The sequence below is a fragment of the Eupeodes corollae genome, chromosome 2 (genome assembly GCF_945859685.1).
Source record: "Eupeodes corollae chromosome 2, idEupCoro1.1, whole genome shotgun sequence".
NCBI lineage: Eukaryota > Metazoa > Arthropoda > Insecta > Diptera > Syrphidae > Eupeodes > Eupeodes corollae.
Window position 1 is genome coordinate 86,931,379 of NC_079148.1, and position 24,672 is coordinate 86,956,050.

Genomic DNA, 24,672 nt, shown 5'->3' on the forward strand with positions numbered 1-24,672 from the left:
TTTTTATAAATCAAAGAAACTGAAAAAAAAATGTTTCACCTCGAAAATTTTACGAATAAAAAATTATTTCATCTCCAAAACAATTTTGTGCAACGAAAAATAATGTTTTCAACGTCTGATAAAATTTTGAGAAAAATCAAATTGACTGTTTTTCTTACAAAAAATAAAAACGTAAAATTAAATTTAACAAATGTTGGTAAAAATTGATTTTCATACAAATATCTTTTCAAACATTTGAAATTATTGCATATAACTAATATTATCTTATAAAAAATATTGTTTTAAACGTTCGGGATATTTTTGAGAAAAATCGAATGGACAGTTTTTTTTTACAAAAAATGAAAACCTAAAGAAAAACAATACTAAAACTTGGTAAAAATTTAGTTTCGACTCAAATTGCTTTTCAGAAATTAAAAATATTGGCTTCAAACTTATTTTATTTTACAGAAAATATTGTTTTCGATATTCAGTGATTTTTATATAAAAATCCAACAGTCCGTTTTTTCATAAAAAATAAAATCTATACAAAATAGTACGCAAATTTGGTAAAATTGATACTAGTACATATAGACAAACTTTTAAGCAAGACGGGACTTTACGACAGACGGGATGGGAAGTTATCAGTGTGGGTCGTATCCCAGCCTCTTTTTTCGTATAAGTATATCTGCCCAATGTTTTAGCTTATTTAGAGCATTTTGTAAGGATTCTTTTAGGGTGTTAAGATGCTTCCTTGAAGCCGATATAGCAACGTCATCCGCAAAGACAATCACTGTGAAGCCCTCCACATCCAGACATGTTGCTACACTCTCTTCTGAGCGAGTTAAGCCCTAAGGCCATTAAAAAAATTGTATTTTCACGGGTACTGCCTCTTGCGAGAAATTGACAAAGTCGCGAAGAGTAATTATTGTCATGAAAAGTGCTTTCTCAAATTTGTCGTTCGGATTCGGTTTAAAGCAGTAGGTCCCCTCCATCCCTAACAACATTACTCGCACACAGAAATGGTTGAGAGTTGTATGTCACTAGGCCCTAGTTCCAATGGCGGATCCAGAGGGGTTGTCGTAGGAGTCATGACCCCCCTGGGAGATAATTTGTTTGTAGGAATTCCCTTCAATTCTTCAATTTATAATAAATCGTGTTGAGTCAATGGATATGACCCCTATTATATTTTGAATTATTTATTTTTTGTATATGAAAACAAAATTTGTATTAACTTTGTTACAAATTTGTATTAACTTTGTTGCAAAAAGTACCACTTTTAACTGAGGGCTGGATCAAACACATATTATGAATCTGACATTCAGCCCCCAAAAACTTAGCACAAATTTATCAAATTTTGACCAATGCACGATCCAAAGGATGGAGTCATATGAGCCATAAAGCTTATGGAGTAAGTTGTTTAGGTAACGATTTGTTAGTAATTTAACGACATTTACCAAAAGTGGTTTGTTGTCAAAAACATTTTAAATCTTTGTAACTCGAGTAATGCTTTAAATTATTTTCATATCATTTGTTTCCAAGAAAAAGAGCAAAGATTCAGGTTTCTTAAGAAGAAACCTTGAATAAGAGATCTTCAATTTTATATTAAGTTCCCTTTAAATTCCTGAAACTAGCCTTCAATTCCATCTTATTTTTCGTATGCACATAAATATTGAACATTGAAGTGATTTTTACTTGCGACACATAGGAACTATGTATACGGCAAGTATTGCATTCGTTAAAAAATTGGAATCAAACATATGACATTACGATGTTAGAAAAGTTAAAAAAGTGGGTTCCCCATTCCATCCATCTGTCCGTCTGTCCTGGCCCCTAAAGCATAAACCATTGTGCCGATTAAAACTAAGCCGATTAGCTTAAGGCGTTTTTTTCATGTTGTAATACTAAAAATAACGGCTGTCCCTATAAATATTTTTTGGTGTAAATTCGAAAATTCTATTTTTTCAGAAATGAAACGATGCAAAATCTCTTTTTATATCGTTCGTTATCGGATGTACATACTTGGCGAACAGTGCTTTTAAAACTTTCGAAACCAAATTGTTCCGCTGGTAAGATGTTATGCATAGGTATTTAAATGTAATATTATTTTATATTTTATGAGTTTCTCAAGGTATTAACTCAGAGAACTAAACAAGTTTATGAGTCCGTAACTACATGCTGTGGAAGGATTTATTTCAGGTTTTTGAATGGGATTGATTTTGACTGTTTTCCATTTATTTGAAGAATACGCCATTTTGAAAAAATAGCTTGTAAAAATTTAACACCTTTTCTGGGTAGATTTTTTTTCAAAATTATATATTTCAAACCATCCAAATCCGGGCTCTTAGTTTTTTTAAGACTACCAAGAATAGTTTTTGCATCTTGTTCTGAAATTATCGTCATCATCAAATTGGAATTCTTGAGTGAATATGTTTTTAAACTAAACCTACTTTTTATAAGTGTCCACAATTCCTTCCGACGTTATAAGTAATAAAAGTGACAATATACTCACTTATAAATGTGGAGTTTATTTCCCAAGAAATCCATCACAAACGAAGCAAAACAATTAAAATAATATGCATGCAAATAATAAACGCATTCAGTTATTGCATTGAATTTAAGGTGTGAAAGTTGGTTCAAAACATTTATACGGAAAGTACAAGATAAATTTACAGTGATCTTCAGGCAATGGCCCTTTGGCTCGCAATCCCAACCGAAATTTTATTTTGCCAATAACAACACCTAGTCAGACATTTAAATTTTATTCCGGATACCTATGGGTATGCGGGACGTTTTTTTTTATTGTTGTTATTCATTTCGTTTAAAAACCATAGAGTGAGAATAGTAATTCAGAGGCAATCCTTTTATTCGCCAACAGTTGTTGTTGAATGAGTTGCCTTAAGGTGTGAAGGATAACACGATAATTTTTTTAAGCATAATTAGTTTTGTTTTTTAAAGCAAGAAGACAAAAAAGATTTTGGATCAAATTACCTTCAGGAAGGTTTAAGAATGGAATTTATATTTGTGCTTCACTTACCTGTATTCGATCCTCAGGTAATTCAGTTTTAAGTGACAGCATTTCCCGCGCATACACGTCGGGGTAATGTGCCTCCTTAAATGCTTCCTCTAGTTTCTCCAATTGATAGCTGGTGAATATCGTACGACTGTGTCGCCGTTTCTTTTTCTTTTTCTTGCTGCCAAAACCATTGATGCCGTCGATTGTGAAATCTTTGGTATCCAGTGTACCTGGAAGCCCAGGAATTAATTTTATAAAACAACATTTAAGAATTTTCAAGCAATACAATAAAAAGTTGTGTATAAACAATGAACACGTGATTAGCAGATATGGTGTTCAGCTAAGTACAGGAAAATTAAATTTGAAATAAAATAGAGTATTTCTATTTGTTAATTAATTTATCTATAGATAAGTTCCGTGTTAATTCTATCTTCATTTCATTGATTTCATACTCGTAAGTTAACTTTGGATGTCCTACTTTTAGTCCCTTGAAATAAATGAAGGTTAATTAATACTATTACAATTAACAGATATTATTATTGTATATCTAGTATCTACTAATATTTTCAAAACATCACATAGGGTAAGTTCGGGCATTATGGCGCACCTAACGTTAATCTAAAATAACTTTAAAACGAACAACATTTTATAATTCAGTATTTTTTTTTTATTAAATAAGAGAAAACAGTAACATAAATAAATCAAATAAAAATAATAATTCAACTTCATTAACAAAAAATAAATTATTTTAAAAATAGTTTAAAAAAACCATATTGCCCTACCTGCGGGCAATATGGCGCACCCCTAAGGGCAATATGGCGGGGAGGTTTCATTTTTGATTTAAACGCCCACAACCATCACAGGTGTTCTTAAATCCCGTACATGAGTCGTGAGACCACTGTCCACAAAGGACACACGGCATCCACTCGTCCTTTTTGATTGTAGTGGTGTAATCTTCACCACATCCAGCACAAATATCTTCCCCGAAATCTTCGTGCGTATATTTGGCATTTCTGAAATAATTATAAATAACTTACAGTTAAAATACTATTTTACAACGGAATTATCCCTATAATTTGCATAGCATTACATAAGATGCAAAAAACGAGAAGAGACGAAGAGACATACGTATGAAACTATAATTTACATGAAAACTTCATAAGGGCATTATGGCTTACCCGCGCCATAATGCCCTCACAGTATCTGCGCCATATTACACAAAAAACACTAATTCACAAAACATTACAAAAAAAACTAAGTTCTCTTTTCGTTTCAAAAATTTTCCGCTACACAACAAAACTGAAACTGTATTCTGCATTACACTCTTCACACCGAACATCTGCGTTATATACTTACCGAGAAAAACGAATCCAAACACAAAGCAAAATAATAAAAACAAGAGCAAACTGTAAATTTTTTGTATATTCTTTTTTTTGGTCCAGCGAAATTCGTCGTATCGACTAACGATGTTTACAGGGCACATGTTCAGCAGAGACTGAAGTTTTTGCATTGTTTTTATTTTGATTAGAATTTTAGAAGTATGATATTTGCGAGGTGCGCCATAATGCCCCATGCGCCATAATGCCCGAACTTACCCTACATTAAATGTAAAAATTTGAGCAATAAAAGTATTGGCGCAAAATTTTAAACGATTTAGTAAATTTTTAAATCCATTTTTAACAATTAAAAGGCTAACAAAGTGATTCAGCTAATTTCAAACGATTTTCACATTTTACTAACTCTTAACAATTTGCTGAAGTTAAATTAATGGAAAGGCTATTTTAAGTGTTAGCAATTTTTTATTAGCTTATGACATTTGTACAATTATTCTTTTAGGATCAGTAGATGGAATGGTCAAGTTAACAGTTGGGAATTCCAATAATAGATCCGTTTAAGCGTATTTGCTTTGTTTATTTTTATGAACTGTCACTTTTTAACATGTTTGGATGCTCGCTTTTTAATAAAAGGCAATTAGTAATTTACTTGTTAGCAATACAAAAAGAAAGGAATAAAATGTTGGACTCCCATAGTAAATTGCTGAATGTTTAGCAAATTGCTAACATGTTAATTGTTAAACCGGTAACAATAGTAGTAACAATATGTTTGCGCCAATATCTCTGTTGGTTCTTGAGATATATCCGATGAAAAAAGGTATCTTAGACGCACTGATGGATAATGAAATTAAATAAAATTAACGCAATTAATTGTAGATTATTTTTTGTACATAAGTTGTAAAAATAAAACAATTTAAAAACTATTTTTTTAGGGAAGTATGCAGTTCACTATATTAGGATCCGGGTACAAATTTTGAAACCATTTTCGCTTTTTACAGCTGGTGGAAGTGCTGTATCCGGAAACTTTTACTACCTTTGAATAGGTACGTTTTTCATCATAACAAATTTATAAAATTAAAGTGTAAATAGGAAACGGGCGTTGGAATTTCTGAAAATCAAAACATAAATTATACTTAAAAAGGGTATACAAAAGTGCGCCATGCAAAATTTCAAAAAAAACAATGGTTCAACAACATATATTTATATAGTCTTTGTAAAATACTAGTGGAAATTTCCTCCATTTTGGGATATAATTTCTATACGACGGGTTGGAATGGAATTGGGCCATTGTCTTTTTAGAAAATCCAAGGTAGAGGTCCTAAAATGATTTTAGTTTTGGAAATGATCCGTTCATTATTGTGGAAAAAATCTAAAAGTCCATTGTTCCATAGTAGATTATAACTTCCCACCACATTACACCTGATGATGGCCTTAAAAAATGAACTGATCCTTTCTCAGAACATGGAGATACAAGTTGTAACCAATGGGAAGTCAAGGTTAAACTTTTTTCAGCTGTAAACACGGCACTATGGCCTTCATTTTAGTAGCTGGTATAGGGGAAGGGAAGTTTGGACAAGCTAGTGGTTGGTAGTGTACAATACGCATAGTCCAAAAGGTCTCCGTACAGCAAACTAATTTTAGTACTTTTTTTTAAATACTAGTATAATAAATTTAAAAACCAAAGTGGAAATATCGAAAAAAAATGTAAGTTTTCACCTTCACCTTTTTACCAAATCTAAAAAAAATTGTGATAGTGATTTTTAAAACCTGTTTTAAATATATTGTTGTATAATACATATTTTATCTCTAAATCAAAATGAAAGCTTCTGTACGGAGACTTCTTAGATTATGTGTATGTATTGTTAATTATTAATAGGGTGGGTACGGTAATAATTAATAAAACAAGAATATTCGAAAATGTAACAATTCAATTAAATGCAGCTTTTTTATTTAAAATTATTTTTTTTTTTTTATTTTATTTTACACTCCAGAATTTTTAGAAAGCAGTTAGCTTATAGCAAGCATCAAGCTATGACCAGAAACTCATCATAAATGCATGTGTTCGTTGTTTGTAAGAAAATTATAGAATTTAGTCTACAACACGCCCAAAATACAAAACGTCATTAATATTTAATAAGAATTATTACAGAAAAAAAATAAAATAAAGACTTTTACGATAGTGGAGCATTGGTTCAAAAAAATGATCTTAATCCCACCTTATTTTTTTATTTATTTATTTTTTTATTGACAAATTGATTATATAATTTATTAATGGAAATAATGGAAGAATAGAATAGAAAATAACGTAGTAAAAAATTGGTAGCGGATGCATGCATATAAATTAATAAATTAAAAAAATATGCATATGTTCAACAATTGTAGAGTGAATCATTACGGTTAAATATATTTAAGATATATTGTTGACTTTTTCTTTTAATTTTTTGTACTAACCTACACAGTACTAACGTTAAAGTATCTTTGTGGACAAATATTTTATAAAACAATATACATAGATTTTGTATTGTTTATAAAATTCTATAACATTATTGAACAATTTTCTTATTATCAATATTTTTTTAAGTACATTCACTTCTCATCTTTTTAAAAGTGTTAATTTTGTATTACATTTGTGTATTAAGTAGATTTTTAATTTCACAAAGATCACAATTAAACAGCCATAATTTTATTTTTTTTTATTAAATACAAATGATGAATTGTTAAAAATTCTGGGTGCTACTGAGGAGTAAAAGTTTAGAAAGCAACGACTTTTGCGGGGTGGTACTTGAGCAAGGAAACTTTCCTGACTTCGAAGTCTGTGAGAAGTTAAGTTCTGATTAAGAAGGTTAGCACTTCTAAAGAAAAAATGTTTAAGGCTTTTTTTAAAAAAATTGTGCTTAAGCGAAAGAATCTTTGATCTTTGAAAATTCAAAACTAAGCTCACGGCGTTTCTGTACAACCAATAAAGGTTGCACATTTTAGTTAAACGAACCTCCCCAACAAACAAGCCCATATTGCAATTTAGATTGAAACAAGCTATAATAAACTGTTGCAAGGAGTTTTCGCGAGGCGAATTTTCTGAGATGGTACATAATAAAAGTCATAGACAAAAGATACTTTTTCAATTTTGAAGTATGAGCAAACCAATTTAATTTATTATCAATCAATAAACTGAGATACTCATACTCAGATACATGTTCGGTTGCAAGGCATTTAGAAGAGCAGTTAAGACTCACATTGAAACTCAGGTTACTGTTGGATAAAGTGCATACATTTTTGCTAACTACAAACTTTTTACAGTCCGAGCTATGGAATATGAATTAGGGGAGAAAAGGTGGGTTGTGTCACCCAATTTATTTATTTTATTAAGTCTTGAATGGAATTATTCGAATATGAACAACCAATATCAGCGACACCTGTTACAGAATACTTTTCAAAAAATTGTTAGAAAAACTGTTTTGGTTTGCAAAAATTGAGCTATCGAGTGAATTAATAAATTTAATAGCTCATAAGAATAGAAGGGCTCAAATAAAAAGCTGTGTTGACACCCATTTTCTTTATTAAAACAATGTCTTGAACAAAAACTTTCGGTTAAGGTTGTAAAGCCCACAGTCTTGAGCGTATCGAGGGCAACCCCTGTGAAAAAATAGTTATATATGTTAAACGTTTCTCAAGAAGACTGAATTTCTTGGTCCATATAGTTAATAATAATGAGTGAATCAAAAGAAATAGTAGTGTTTTTACAAAACGATACCTTAGCAGCAATTTCCTTTGATAACTCTGAATATTTTTTCTGCAGACAAAGATTATAAGATTGCTTTTTACATTTAGAGTGCAACTTATTCTTCCTGTGTATTTTACATAATAAATTAACAAGGTTTTAATTTATGCAGTCTACGAACTTTTTCTGTATTTGATTTAAGGCATATTTTAACGTGATCATCTAAAACCTTAAAAAACAAACCAAATGCAAGAGAAGGATCATTTTGTCATCTATCGATGAGCAGTTTAATTTATATAAAATGCTCATTCGACTTAAAGCTTCATTTGTTCATAGTTAGTTCTATGAAAGGCAATAGAGAGTTCCACCTCGGTATTTCAATGTACTCAATATAGCAAGTAAGGTGCATACATTTCAACATTAATGATTTGATGAAGAAATATTAGGTCATTAATAACACGCCTCTGATGGAGAGATTGCATTTTTGGAATAAAATAGTTAAATTATATATTTTTTAGAGACAGCTCGGGTCAACTCACGTCAATAGAAAGAGTTCGGCTATTTCGATTTTAAAACGTATAAATTGTGCATTGTTAATCTCAGTTTTTCAATGTGAATATATTTATGAAACATCCTAACATAAAACAGGAAAAGACGTTCGCGTCGTACTCGTGCGAGAAGCTCAAAGTATTCATAATATTTTATTATTGTACAACTTTTTCTTATTTTTTTTAATCCAACCAACTTAACTCAAAAATAATTGAATCAAACAAATTTACGCCTGTTTGGAGCTCTAAGCAGTTTGAAATTATTTGGATTTCCTGTTGAGATTTCGTGTGATCGTTGGCGATTGCAAGACGTATTCGACGTTTTCTTTTTTTACTTTGTATTTGTTATAAGCCAGGCAGGGTGAATGAGTGGATTATGGGGTCGAAATTAAAATAATATACAAAAGAAAAAATAAGAAAGTCATATAAACTGGAAAATGGGAAGACTAAAAACCAGGCAGAGTTCTCTTTTTATGGATGTGCGCTATGCCGCCGCCGCCGTGTGGTGAATGTTCTTCTACTAGGTATAGTATATAAAACCTCCTTTGGAAAACGGATTCGATTTTTTTTTGATTTGCCGCTATTCGCGGCGGGAGCTTAAAACCGCTTAATGCAGTTGGATGGTCACGAAGTAGAGAACAAATCTAACAATTTTGTGATTTGTTGATTTAAAAGGCAATTTATCTTGGGGTTGGTTCAATTTGCCGACTTTATTCCGAATACAAAGGCGAATTATTTTCAATGAATTTCTGGTAAGAAATATAAAATTGAGTTATCGTTAGGGTCACGATAAGAGTCCTGTATCTTTTTGAAAAATTAATTTAAATGTGTGTCAATGTAGGTAATTGAAATATAACTTGGAATAGAACTTCAAAGTTTTAGAAAACATGAAGAAGATTAAGGAATTAAGTTTTGTTTTTTGCAAAGTGCAAACTTACAACCAGTATCTATATCTATGTATTTAGATTAACTCATTTATATGATTAAAATTGAGGCGGTTAGTCATCAGTAGAGTGTCTGAATTGATGCGAAATTCCGCTATATTTTTATCCACACTTTAATTAGCGTAGGTATTAGTGGTGTTGTGAAGTAAAGCCAAGCCCCCTTATACATACCTCACCGTAAAAGTAATTTGGTCATATTTCTCGAAATAATGTTGGCTTATTTCACTTTGTCAGATTGCAATACAACTAATTGCTAAAAATTGGCGTTTTTCCACTTCTGTAAAGTACAATAAGGAAGGCCAAGTTTTGAAAGTTGATCTTCAATTTTTTTGTAGTACAACAGTACTTGGAATATGCATTTAATTTCGGTATATGAGAATCGAAACCATGTTTTTTGAGCAGTGAAAACATTGGTGAAACCCTCTCCCATAAATCATGTGCGCATATATAAAATTAGCAAGGGTTCCAGGCGCCATCTGACATTTTTAACGGAAAGTTTGACATTTTTAACCACAACCTTCTACAGAACATGTTTCATTTAAGCGCGATTTTGTTCCACAAAATATCGATGCTGTGCATGAACTAATAAAGCAAGATCGACATGTCACATATCGTGGGATAGAGTCATCCTTGGGCTTTAGTATGACTAGCATCAATAAGATATTACATGAACATTTGGCCGTGAAAAAAGTTTGTTCGCGTTGGATCCCGCATAATGTGACAAACGCTCAAAAGAAGTCTCATGTCGATTTGTTCAAGGAAAAGGAGAAAATACGGTCAAAGTGCATCAACGGCTGTGTATAAAATCTATACAGGTGACGAATCATGGATCTATGCGTATGAGCCAGAAACAAAACAGCAATCGACTGTATGGGTCTTCCAAGATGAGCCAAATTCAACAAAAGTTGTTCGCGGAAGAAGTACATCGAAGAAAATGGTTGCCTGTTTCTTCGGTATTACCGGTCACGTGGCGACAGTAGCGTTAAAGCAACGCAAGTCGGTCAATTCTGAATGGTATACGACCATTTGTTTGCCAGAAGTAATCAGAGAAATTCGAAAAAAGCAGAAGAAGAGGCGAATCATTCTTCATCATGACAATACAAGCTCTCACACATCGGCTCAACAAAAGAAATGCTCGGTCACCGTTTTTCGACCCCTGAAGAAGACGTTGATACATTAAAAAACTATGTTGCAAAAGTGTATTGCTCTTTATGGAGAATATTTTGAAAAACAATCAAACCAATTATAATCGAAATTCTTTGTTTTTTCATTACTAGCCCAGAAATATAAGTAGCAACCTTCTAGTACCCGATTATTATTATTATTATTATTCCAATTAATAGGCCCGTTTAAATTTTGTTTATTTTCACGAAATGTTTGGATGCCGGTTTTTTAACAAAATGGCATTACTAGAAAGCAAAACGATACGAAAGGTTTAAAAGTATATAAACACTTTTGTTTTGATTTTAAGATGCACAGCGTACAAAATTGGTTCAATTTTGTTTTGTTGGTTGAAACTTAATTCATCATCAATTTACGTTGAGAACGTCACATCTTGCTTTAAAAATAAGCAATATCTTTTTACAAGTCAGTGGCTCTTTGAGAGTTAAAGAGTTTCTGCAACCAAGATTATAATTGAGATGGCTGTAGATTATTCTACTGAATGAATCTTGAGCTTCTTCTATAAGTCAATGCCCCATTATGTCCTCATTTTATGGTTTATATTGCATCATCATCCAATTTCACTCCACACTCATTGCCAATAGGTTGTCATCTTGCAAACCACCAGCCCTTGTTTCTCAATTCATATAAAGGAAGTTTTTTCGAAAGTCTTCATGAAAATATTGCTTTGACTGCGCCTCAAATGGTCCATCCGCTTAGTCCAATTTTGGCATACTCTTTCCAACATTTAGGCCGTTATATCAAGAATAAACGCTTCAATGTTGTCTTCTATAATGCTTCAATTGAAGCGGGCTTCTCTATATAGACATGAGCTTTAACACAGCCCCACAAAAATAGTCTAAGGTCGTTAAATCGCACGATCTAGGCGGCCAGTTGACCAGTCCCGAACGTGAAATAAAATGTTCACCAAACTCGCCTCTCAATAAGTCTATTGTTGCTCGTGCTGTGTGGCATTTGGTACCGTCTTGTTGAAACCACAAGTCATGCAAGTGAAGCAAGTGGGCAAAAAAAAATTGGATATCATTTGACGGTAGCGCTCACCATTCACAAAACTGAGCTTCGTCGCTCGCTGGAAGAAGCGAACAAAACACGAAACGTACGTCAGCTGTTTAAACCAGTGCGTGTTGCATAAAGTTAATATATAGATGTATTATTCTTTTAAATAATTATGCTTGTGTTTAATTGCTCAAAAAAATTTTCAAAAATAATGCAAGGATTGAGCTAAAGTAAATGAAACTGTGTATAGGTTTTAACTTCATGTAATTACATACATATACATATGTTCACAGGTCAAACTGGACATAAAATGTTTATTTTTTATTAATGTAACAGGTAAAGTTATTCATTCTTGAGCTATCGTGAAGGAAAAAAAGCATTAAGTAGGAAGTAGTCAGATTCTTGTTGTTTCAAAATATCACAATTTGCAATTCGACAAATCGGATCAAATCATTTATAGATTATCTATGATATATAGGTTTGAAAATTCACAAAACTTGGTGTTTACATATATACGTACATATATTTATGTTATCTTTATTTGTAAATGAAATAAAATATGCATTCTTTCACTTTAATGACCTTTAGTCTAAGATTTATAAAAGGAAATGATTTATCATTTTTTTCAGTGAATCATACTTACTGAAAAGAAGTTCAATACTGTCTTTATGTGAGGTTTCGAAGAAAAGAGAAAAGAAAGGCAAAACTTGATGGAGCATTTTAGAGCAATTTTCTATTTTGCATGACTAACCGCTTTGTGAGTCCTTTGGGTCGTATCAGCAGCTAACTTCTACCAACATAACCACTTAAATAAAGGAACACAGCCGACTGCAAAACTTCCCGTTACCCGTTCACATTCTAGACTCTCCTCCTTCTTGTCCATGGAGTTGTACGACCGACGCTGGGTTGTTGCGGCAATAGTTAGGTATATGGCTCCACTGCTGCCATAGCAGTCCTTTTTTCAATCCCAAAGACGCCGAAGACGGCACCATGTTGGCAAAAATGGCATAAATTTGATTACGTTCAAAAGTTTAAGGAACTATAGAATTTTGTACAAATGTGTTATGTGTATGCGTGTGTGTGAGCTATGTCTAGGGCGCTCCTTGTCTTCGAAACTCTGCTCTGTATGTGCTGGAATCATTGATCGTTAGAAACTTCTCATGCGAAAAATTCTGTTTTTCGGAAGAAAAGTCTTCGAGGACACATACCGGAATACCCTTTTTTCATCTTCCTCTAAAGATATTCATGTATGCAGCAAAGGCAAAGCCATTTCAAGTCGAAATGTGTTCTATTAGGCGAGAGTATGCGCAAAATGTGCACATGCCCTCAAAAGGTGGTTGTGAGCGTAATGTGGTATATGGAGTGAGTGGTGGTGGTTGCTTTTTGAGGGTATGTGATTCAAGTCCTTTTGTTTTATCACAACCGCAGCAGGGAGAGAAGAGGGCTGTAATTACTTGGCTCGGGTATGCTAATATTCATGTTTATCAGACGTAATAAGTGGCTGCTGCTGCTACTTCTGCTTCTGCTGGATGAAAAAAGATGAAGAAACTGTGGAGGTTTATACACACGCACATCTGTGCAATGATTGTACATATGAAACAAATATGTGTGTGTTGGTATGGACGGTGGTGGTGGTGGTGTAGGAAAAGGACTTCTTTCTCAATTATTCTGCAAAATATTCCACTTGGGTAATGTTTGCTTAATATGTAGGCGGATTTTTATATTTATATTTGCTCTTGCTTGCGTCATATTCTGACAGCATCAGCAATGGAACGAGTGATGGAGATTTCGGTAATGTCGGAACAAGTGGACTCTTCAACCAATCCATAGGTATAATGAAGGGAAGTGAAGTATATAAAAATCCGGTATTTACGAAAGCAAACAATGTTCAGTATTGCCAGATAAGAAAAATTGCTATTATGTAGATTATGGGTACCTAAAAATAAAAGTATAGTTCTTTCAAATTTGCAATGCTTTCTAATAGATATCAATAAGTTTCCGTAGGTTATTGTATGTGTTTAAATTTACCAAAATAATATTGCACAAGTTCAGTGTTGAATAAATTAAGCGCATAATAAGTAAGTTCTATATATGTTCTATATTTATTACATGTATTCGTAAAAAGATCTATTTTTGCTTTCTGAAGAGTATATATTTACATTTATCTTAAAATTTTGATGCGGAAGGTGAAATGGTAACCTGATAGATACAGTATGACATTTTGTATCATAATTAAACAGACAATTTACCAATTGCCTGGATACCCTTTTTGTGAAATGTAAACGTTTACATAACAACATACTTTTAATTTTGCGGATTTAATATCGAAAATTCGAAATCTGTCAAACGAGGATGTTAAACCAATTTTTCTTCAGTTGAAAGGCTGAAATTTGCAAAATTTGATTGCTTATAGGTATCGCACAAATGGTGATTCCGCCACAGACACATAAGATGAGATCTAGAATGAGATTATGGTTTACATAAAAGTCCAACTACGCAATCAATTGGCGAAGTTGTGAAGAAATTTGAAGAGACTGGATTGGTAACAGATATTGTTAGGCCTTACTAGTACCACTGAAAATATCGCTGCTATGAGTGAAAGTGTTGCCGACGACCCAAATGTGTCGATTATTTGTCGTTCTCAGGAATTAGGACTATCTTACGGCACATTATGGCGTACTTTGCATATGAATCTACGCCTACATCCATAGAAAGTCTAGCACACACAAAAACTAAAGCCAGCTGAACATTCACAACGTGCGTCAAAGATACGTCGAATGGGTGCTTGAACAAGAGGTGGCGCGGCGCGCGGCGGTCCGGCGATTTTTCGAACACAATTTTTTTCAGCGACGAAACACATTTCTCACAAGGTATATAGGTGGTTATGTTAACAAACAAAATTGTCGTATTTGGGGTTCTGAGAATCCTCAAGTTATTAAATTAAGGCCATTACATCCACAAAAAGTCACTATTAGGTGCTCTTAAATCTTTAACTCGTGATCACTTAAAAACACAACTTTCGTCGAGTTATGACTGAGATATCACTAAATACGTGTCAAAAAGTCGTAAAAAATTAACTTCAAAATTTCAATGCTTGCAAAAATTTTCGTGTTCGCCATTTTAATGATGTAGTGTTCCACACATAATTTTAACGTCTAACGATCTATGCTACTCGTCGCGTTCGTGAGGGCCACAAGACGTAGATATTACGGCGCGGTGGGCATTTTGGGCAAGAAAAGATCATGACGAATAAACATATTTATGTACTGTATCTGTAACAACGATCAATGTATTCCTTCACTTAGAGAAAAACTGTCAAAATTTAAGCAGTTAGATCTATCGCCCCATGAGGTGCAAGTAAATGTCATAGATGTTAAAGACATTGCCAAGTTGAAAAGTGGTAAATAATTATTTTTACATTACCCGTGTTCTGTTGAAAAATCTATCAATAGTATAGTAGGATTTTACACGTATAATAAAAATAATATCCGCAGTATGAATACTACAGATAAAAGTTAAAGTGGAATCTTACTACGGATGGTTTTTTGACATTTATACAAGTCTCGAAGGGATCTTATGTGATTTCGTTCTCTAATACTGGTACGATATTACATTTGTATCTCGATGGCTGCGTTTGTTGAGTAGTTGTGCATTTTCAATCATGTGTTTTCCATTGGAGAAAAAATCAATCTGTAACTGTTGATATTATTTATAGTTTTGTTAATGAAAATGGACTAACTGTGTTTATTTTACAAGAGAAAACAATAGAAAAGATAATTAAGTTTTGCTATGTTTCCATCAAAGGTTGATCCCAGATTAGATTAAATAAACCTTTTTAATGTTTCCATAACACAAGAAGATTTCAAAATTATTAAGTTTGACAGCACTTTCTAAAATGAAAATGGTGTTTCGATGTTTCTTATGAAGTGCAAGTGAGATGAATGGATTTGTGTTAAACAATGAATAACTGAATAGTTCAGCACCATGTAAGAATATGCTACCTTCTCCATGTGCAATTTTTTTTTTATTTGATAAAAACAAAACTATATTTTTTGTACACAAACCTCCAAATAAACAGACCATAATGCATAATCTGTAAAACCAACTGCTCCACACAGGTTTTTCTTCACAAATTTTAACACGATTCCGGTTGGGGAATCAAGCTCATTTTATCTCGAGTCAGGTATGTAAAGAATTGAGGCGAGCTTCAAGCTCGCTTAAACACCACATGTTAATGTAGTAGTCTACTAAAGAACCCCCTTCTTGAAGTTTTTATTTTATGTCAAATTGTTTTGATAAAACTCTAAATTCGATTATCACCTTACACAGACGTATTTTCTTGATTTTGATAGTCAACTATGAAAAATCAGCTTACACGATTTCCACCCTGGTATGAATTTCGCTATTAGAGTTGTTGATATACATAAAAACTATACTACTACGGACCGTTTTTTCTCAATTTCTCACTGTTATATATATGTAAAAAACCCGGCTATCATTAACTTTTAATATGCAAACATTTAATTTTGATTTTATGGTTTCACGTTGAAACAATATGTATATTTTTTAAAAACGAATCTCCAAGCTTGAATCGTACAATATATTTCTTGTTTTTAAAATAAATATAAATTTATCAAAGATTAATATTGTTATTTTCTTAAAAATGGTAAGAATTTAATGTACATACAAGAATTTGGCAACCCTGAGGTACACTTCTACAACTATTAGGCGCTCCTAGCATTATTCAAAATTCAACACACATGCATTCATATTTGCAGATTTTTTCCATTACCTTTTGCTTACCACAATTAAGTTCAGTGCACAGTTTCCGCTTGACATCTATGGAATTCAAGCACTGAGAGCTTGAAAGATAAAAACGGGGCAATTTTGTTTTAAATAAATTATTATGTAGATTACTGTCGATGTCATCAGAGTGTGTATGAGATAAAATATGTATAGGTACCTACATGTATGACTACGAGTATGTCATAACATATTAGCAATTAAAATTTTCCTGGTTAATTACTTCAGTAGTACCAACCAGCCGTATAGTGGTAATATGGCATAGATATACGAAAAAGTTAGAGCTGTGGTCGCGTTTCCTTTTCGCCATTTTGGCTCATATACATCTCTTTCAAGCCTTCTTGGCTTAGTGGGTTTTATTCATGATATAGCAATAGCGTTGGTTGTTTGTCTGCCATTTTGCAAGGCTCGCCCTTAAAAGACAGAGCTTGAACATTTGCCGGATAAAACGGATGTGCTCTTTCATGAATATGCATGCGTTGAATTTGAAAATGAATTTAATTAGGAAATCTAATTAGTCAGAGAAGCGTGAATATTTCTGCTGAAAAGACTAATTCAACCTTAGTGTGCTTTTATGGACGGTATAAGAGTTAAGAAACGTTGCAAATCGACAAAAAAATTTGACACATGGATATACGTACCTTTTATTAATTTATAAATTATTTGAGTTTTACCAACTGATGGATGAGTAACACATACGTAACACTTGGATGTGCTTTGATATGCTTTACGAAAATTTTGTTTTGTTTAAAAAAAAAATAAACAACCAGTTTTTGTTTTTTGTTTTAAGTGGGTATGAAACTTATTGTTAATTTTATAAATGCGTATGTTTTTTCTGCACTCATTCCAATATTCAAGCGTTTAATAAAAAGAAAGTATGTATGTTTATACCTAGTTTAAAAAGAACCTGTGATGCAACCCGGTTCGTCCTGTTACCTACAAATTACCAACAATATTTTGCATTTTTTGAAATAGTTTGATTTCAAAATTTATTTCTGTTAACGAGACCTTTAGTCAAAAACGGGAGCGGGTCGAAATGCTGTATTTTAAAGTAGTGTATGGTCAAAATTCTGAATGATACTGTGGAATATGCTGTATGGTCATAATTATAATATTGTATGGTTAATATTCTGTATTTAAAAATACTGTACATTTAAAATACTGTGTCTCAAAATGCTGTATTGACAAAATACTGTATATCATAATATTGTATAATACTGGAAGTTTTGAAAGATCAATTAGTTTGGTGCAATTGTTTATGTTTTTTTCGCTTGAATTCGGTGAACTCTGAAGGCAAAATGTCTCTCGTTATTCCTGATAAGTTTCAGGACGTAACGTAAAGTGGCCATCGCCATAATTGCATCAAGGGTGTTGGTCGTCGTTACGCCAACATTGCACTGAAGAAGGCCGACGCACGTTGATCTAACCAAGCGCGCCGGAGAGTGCTCAGATGAAGAGGTCGACAAAATTGTCACCATCATCCAAAACCCAAGGCACTACAAAGTCCCTAACTGTCTCGTCAACAGACAAAAAGGATGTTATCGATGGCAAGTACCAGCAATACACTTTCTCATCATTAGACTCAAAATTCCTTGATAATATGGAGCGTTTGAAGAAGATCCGTGCCCATCGTGGTATACGTCATTACTGGGGTCTCCGTGTTCATGGTCAACACACAAAGACACCTGGTCGTCGTGGTCGCACTGTTGGTGTGTCCAAGAAGAAGTAAACATGATGTGAAATGGATTTGAATATTATTAGTCGTTGAGTTGACGTAGGTACACACAGCATTTTGAAATACAGAATTTTGAACAGCATTTTAAAATCCAGAAATTTGATACACAGAGTTTTGAAATACCGTATTTTGATCATGCATGTATTTTGTGCATACAGTATTTTTAAATACAGTATTTGAGATACAGTAGATATTTTAAATACAGTATTTTAATTCATAAAGTATTTCGACCCCACCCCGTCGAAAACCAACTAATTTACAAATTTTAGTAGCATTTCTTGGAAGTGTTATTTCTTATAAATAAAAACAAATACAGATTTTTTTTTTTCTAAGAACAGTATCTTACGTTAAAAACAAAGTTTAGTACTAAATGAAATCATTTTGAAGTCAATTGCTTCATTTATTCAAGTGGTATCGAATAACAATTTTTATCAATTTTCGTACAATTTGTAGGAGATTTTAATTGTGTATTATTAGTTATCAATTTAAAGTCAATATCTTAAATTTTTAAAAAAAATATTTGATTCAAAAATCAATATTTACCAAGTTTTATTAATGTTTTTTAGGTTTTTTTTTTGAGGTTACAATTATTTTTGTTCAGTTTTTTTTTTATTTATAACAAAACCCGTTTTTAAAAAATATACTGGTTTCGTATCACGTTACAATACATAATATAAAAGTTAATTCAAGTCGCTAGCGTTATTGGTTTGTGAGATATTGTGGGTTATTTTTTCTAGTGGTTTTTGAGATATTGACGATGAAAAAAGCTTCCCCGTATACGGACGTAGGAACGTACGTACACATGCACGCAAAGACATTTCTCCTAAAACATATTATTTTGATTTTATGGCTCTAAAAACGTTGAGGAATGTCATTTTGAGATTCTATTCAACAAATCGGACCGATTCTAACTTCCTATTGGAAGATAATAATTTCGTTCATAAAGACATTATATATTAATCTTTTACAAAAATAAACAAAACAATAGAAATTAAAAATTGTTTAATATTAGCAATCCAAAAACTAAAACAAAAGTTGTACTCATTTTTATGTTGGGATCATGAGATTGAAGGATGTCACAACAGGAATAAGGTTCGTGAATTTTACCAAAAGGTAAAAAAACCTTTCAAGGGAACCAGCCACGAACCGAAGCCTGTAAGGACCAACAGGGGAACATTGTAGTAGAACCGCTGTCTATGTTGAGAATATGGAAAGACTACTTCTCCAAATTATATAACGGTGATGAAGAACCGAATTCCGCTGTAAGGGAGATAGAACCACTCAATCTAGGCTACGCAGATCAAAAATTCCGCCTACCCGACCTCGACGAAGTGAAGACAGCTATATCTAAAGTGAAGTCAAACAAAGCTGCTGCAGCTGACGGTATCGTTGCCGAACTATCCAACGCAGCAGGCGATGACTTGGTAGGGAGCATGCACCAATTCATCTGCAAAATATGGTCGGAAGAAATCATGCCCGATGATCTCAGAATAGTTTGCCCAATACATAAAAAAGGAGACTCTCTAAATTGCGCCAACTACAAAGGTATCAGTCTCCTTAACATTATAAGATCACACACATTAAGGAATGCAAATTTAAATTTAAATTTAAATACAACTAAAATTTTGGTTCATTAATTTGGAATCGATTGCATAATTATTTAATCAGTGAATTATAGTAACGATAAATTCCCATTAAACATTTTGAGCCAAAATTTAAAAAAATCTAGTAAATTTTTATCAATTTTCTAAGTTTAAAATATTATAAACCTTATTTTAAACTATTTTAATATCTTACTATCTCTTAACAATTTTCTGAAGTTAAAATCACCTAAAGGCTACTTTAACGTTTAGCAATTTTTTAAATCAATATGAAATCTGTACAATTATTTTTACACTAGCAGTTGATGACAATTTCCAGTCAACATGTGAATTCGAAGAAGTCTATTTTTGTTTTGTCAATTATCACTAACTGTCACTTTTAAGACATGTTTGCATGCTCGTTTTTTAATAAACGGTCAATATTGATTTACTAGTTAGCAAAACTAAAAGAAAGGTTTAAAGTTTTGGACTTAATTAGTAAATTGCTAATTATTTAACAAATTGCTCACAAGTAAATTGTTATACCCTTAACAACAGGTTGTTTACAATTTTGCGCCTTTGTTTTTTATGAATGAAACATCCATGGTTTTTTTGAATACGACTGGTTGTGTCCAAATCAAAACTTACGTCTTGTCTTCTTCAGACAGACATTTTAGGCCAGTTTATAATTTGATTTGGTTGTATTGTCTATTTACATATTTGCCGTTTGATATTGTACTTAAGGTCTAAAGAGTAGCAAGAGCAATTTTTTGAATTTGTATTGTCACACAAACCGTGAACAAGTATTTGAAGCCTCGAATCAATTCAAAAAAATATGAAATTCTAGATGAGCAACTTCCCGGTTCCCGGATTTTTCAAAGGCTTCTTATAACTTGTGTAGTCGATTCTATCATGCATTGATATGGCGCACATTTTGTTACTATCAAATCGAGTATTGAATTTCCCAAATAACGAAAATGGGGTATGTATTTACTGTACAGTGTACATATGTGTAAGTTGATGTAAAATTTCATGTTTTTGCCTCCACATGCACATACATACATTTTTTTTTTTTGAAAAATTCTTGCCTACATTTTCCGGGATGAGTGTTTACGAGATGATGCTTCACATACGTCGCTGTTGTCGCCACTAAGTGACAATTTCATAGGAATTATGTATTATATTTGGATGCAGTGATGAAGAGTTACATGGAATCCGACTACGACGACGGCGGCGGTGGCTGTGGCGGCACTCACTTAGAATCCACTGAAGGTAGGTAATGGGATATTACAAATTGGGTTTGAATTTGAGAAGTAGTTAAGCGCACTTAAAAAAGAAGTCCCAAAGTATACATAGGTACATAACGAGTATAGATAAATACGTGTTTGAAATTATGTATTTACCCCAAATTGCTTAATTCATCTTTCCAAATAATTCTATTTTGTTCGCTATCAGATCAGAACAGTGCTTAATCATGAGTGCAATTTAAATTCAAAAATGAAAACAAGAGAAAAGGTTTAAAGCAATATAAAGTATAAGAACACAGAAAACCCCTAATGATGATGAAATTGCCATCCTTGTCCTCGCTGACTAGCTGCAATTTCATTTAATTCCTAAAGAAGGATAAACTATAGACAAAAAGTTCACCAAGGCAAATAGGAACGAAAGACGGAGTAAGCGAGCGACGGCTTAGAAGATGGGAGCAGGGTTTTATAAAATAAAAAGAACTTCTTCAAGCCAAGCATCACCATCACCATCAACGTTGCTTTTGCTAATTGACATAAAGTCACTCTCCTCCATCTTTTTAGGTGTGTATACTGTATACTCGTATATGTAGGTACTTTGTTATCATCCTACTACTGAACACAGCTTATCTTGCCCCCGGGAAGGAACTTGCTGCTATACTGCTCCTTCTGCTGCTTTGGCAGAACACACTTTTTTCACAGCGGAATCTAATTAACAATTTTCCATTGATATGGAAAGCTTTTGCAGGAAAGAAAGAGAAACTAGATCCCCTCTTAAATACATATATTCGCAGACTATGTGTTATGTCAAAGTGAATTTTCTACCAATTTTCAAAGCTTTTAGTAAAAGTAGCGGAGTTAGAGACATAGCCTTGGGTGCGTTATGTATGTTTATAAATACATCTACATACATATGTGAGTCAGCCCAAAATATGCATACAATACGTCTATTTCACCTTCTTCTTATGTTGGAAAAAGGATTTTTAAAAATTTACTAAGATAAAAGCCCTTAATTAATTTAACGCTGTCCTCTGGTATGGTAGTCGCTGAGTTTCATTGCAATTTTAATTGTTGTTTTAAGTTGCGCATATATATAGAGCGGATTTAAATCTGCATTTGTGTACATAGAAGGCAACGCCGCGCCGCATGGAGTAAGTTTAGAATAAATATTGAAACATGAAACATACATGTTTAAATATAGACAATTATTCCCAATTGTCGAATTGACGTTTCAAGGTCTCTAGAATCAAAATTAAAGATTTTTGGAGAGATGTGTGTTAAAGAACAAAAACTAACTGTATGCAACGACGAATAACGTTTTTAACATCTGGTCAAATTTTGCGAAAAATCGAGTTGACAGTTTGTTTTACAAAAAAATAAAAACATATAAAAAACATTACTAAAAGTTAATAAAAATTTATTTTCTTTTACAAATATTTAATATATTGGCTTCTTACTAATTAAATCTTACGGAATATATTATTTTTGACATTTAGTAAAATGTTTATGAGAATCCGACAGTCAATATTTTTCATATTTTAAAAATCCAATCTGTATTTACTTACCTTAGAAATAAAAACTTTCAAGATAAACACTAAAATTGAAAGAAATTGGTTTTCGACTAAAAATCTCATTAATTATTTCATCATATGCAAAATATTTTTGGTAATTTTTAGTAAATTTTTTGGAAAACAATCGACTGACAACATTTTTTAACAAATACGAAAATCACTAAAATCAAAAAAAAAAATTGATGCGAAATCAGATATGGTTTTCGACTCAAGTGTTAGGAGAACAAAGAACCATATCGACTTCAAATTATTTATCTCAAACAAAATATTGCTATGATTATTTTGTTATTCAAGTGGGTAGCATTACAGGATCTTCTTTAACTTCGCATAGGAAGTTATTGTAATGGGTCCGATTTGTCAATTGAAAATTTTGACATTTCTCGACGTTTCAAGGTCCCTAGAGTGGAAATAAAGGAATTTTAGAAAGATGTTCGTACGTTCGCGACGATTTTTTTGCCGTTTATAGCTCAAGAACCAGAAGAGATATCGACTTCAAATAAATTTTGTAATACAGATAATAATACAAAAAGATGCAGAAAGTGCTGTCAAGAAAATTGTGTTTGTGTTATTTTTACCATAGCAGTTTAAAGAAAAGGTGAACATTTTGGTTAACCCTAAATATCTAACGAACCAAAGCCACTAGAACAAAATTTTATATAATATATTGTAACTTAATACCAAACAAGCATACTTTTTGAAAAAAAAAACATTTAATTAACGGTTTTTTTATAAATCAAAAAAACTGAAGAAAAAAAATTGTCACCTCGAAAATTGTACGAACAAAAAATGATTTCATCTCCAAAATAATTTTTTGCAACGTTTTTAACATCTGGTAAAATTTTGAGAAAAATCAAATTGACAGTTTTTTTTATAAAAAATAAAGAAAATTTAACAAAAGTTGGTAAAAATTGATTTTTGACACAAATATCTTTTCAAAAATTTGAGATTATGGCTTTCAACTAATTTTAACTTATAAGAAATATTGTTTTCAACATTTGGAAAATTAAAAAAAAATGGAATTGACAGTTTTTTTTCTAAAAGTAAAAACCTAAAAAAAAATTAATAAAAGTTGGTAGAATTTACTTTAGACTCAAATAGCTTTTCAAAAATTAAAAATATTGTCTTCAAACTTTTTTTATTACAAACTTTTAAGCAAGAAAAATCGACAGACGGGATGGGAAGTTATTAAAGTGGGTCGCATCCCAGACCCTTTTTTTTATTTTGTATTCATATAATACATAATATTTGTCTACAACTTTTTTGAGTGCTTCAGTTCATTACCTTAATGAGTTTATCAATTCATATGATAAAATCATCAATTGACACAAGTCATCATTCGATGATAAGAGTTCGAATTTAGTCCACACCACAATGTTTTTCCCTTAATTCAAAAATTTGAATTTTTGACCAAAACGTTGTATTTTTAGTCTTAAAATAAAAGAACGCCTAACGCAAATTTGAAGTTAATCACCTCACTTTTTTCTTGCAATTATTTGTCATATCATAAGGTGTACCATTACTCTGGAATAAGTAGGTTGGGAGGAAAAAATTTCATGTGATGGTGGTCTAGGGGGACGATGTAGATAGGATTTGTGTAAATTTAGTAAAAAATACTAAAATAGATTTAAACAAAAAACGTATATCTAAACATTTATGGTGTAAACTACAATTTATTGCCCAAACAAATGCTTCACGTTTCTATATGCATATACTTAAACTCGACAGAGATACAAAATTAATTTTCTGTTAATTTTAAATTAAGCACGTAACATTTAATTTGAAGCCAATTCTACTAAATTGGTTGCTAACAAAATTAATTCGCATACACAGTTTTGGCATTTGTGTCCTTGAATGAGTGCAGACATGCCAATAAACCCAAACAGGTTAAAAGAATTTAATTTTAAACGGTAATAAAACTTATAACCCTTTTATTGTCCTGATGCTATATATTTCTAACACAACCCTTTTGGTGCATTTCGGCACTTTTATTAGGCAACCTCACCCCCGAAGTGATTTTTCACACCT

The 24,672-nt window shown here is 32.2% G+C and overlaps 1 protein-coding gene across 4 annotated transcripts in view; it reads right to left on the minus strand.

The window, feature by feature from the left end:
* LOC129947596 (diencephalon/mesencephalon homeobox protein 1-A-like) overlaps window positions 1–24,672 on the minus strand; it is a 147,183-nt gene that overhangs the window by 69,628 nt on the left and 52,883 nt on the right. For all 4 annotated transcript variants that reach the window (XM_056058224.1, XM_056058225.1, XM_056058227.1 and 1 more), the window contains exon 3: window positions 3,014–3,222. In XM_056058224.1, the coding sequence (XP_055914199.1) occupies window positions 3,014–3,222 (209 nt within the window). The remainder of the gene's footprint in view (window positions 1–3,013; window positions 3,223–24,672) is intronic.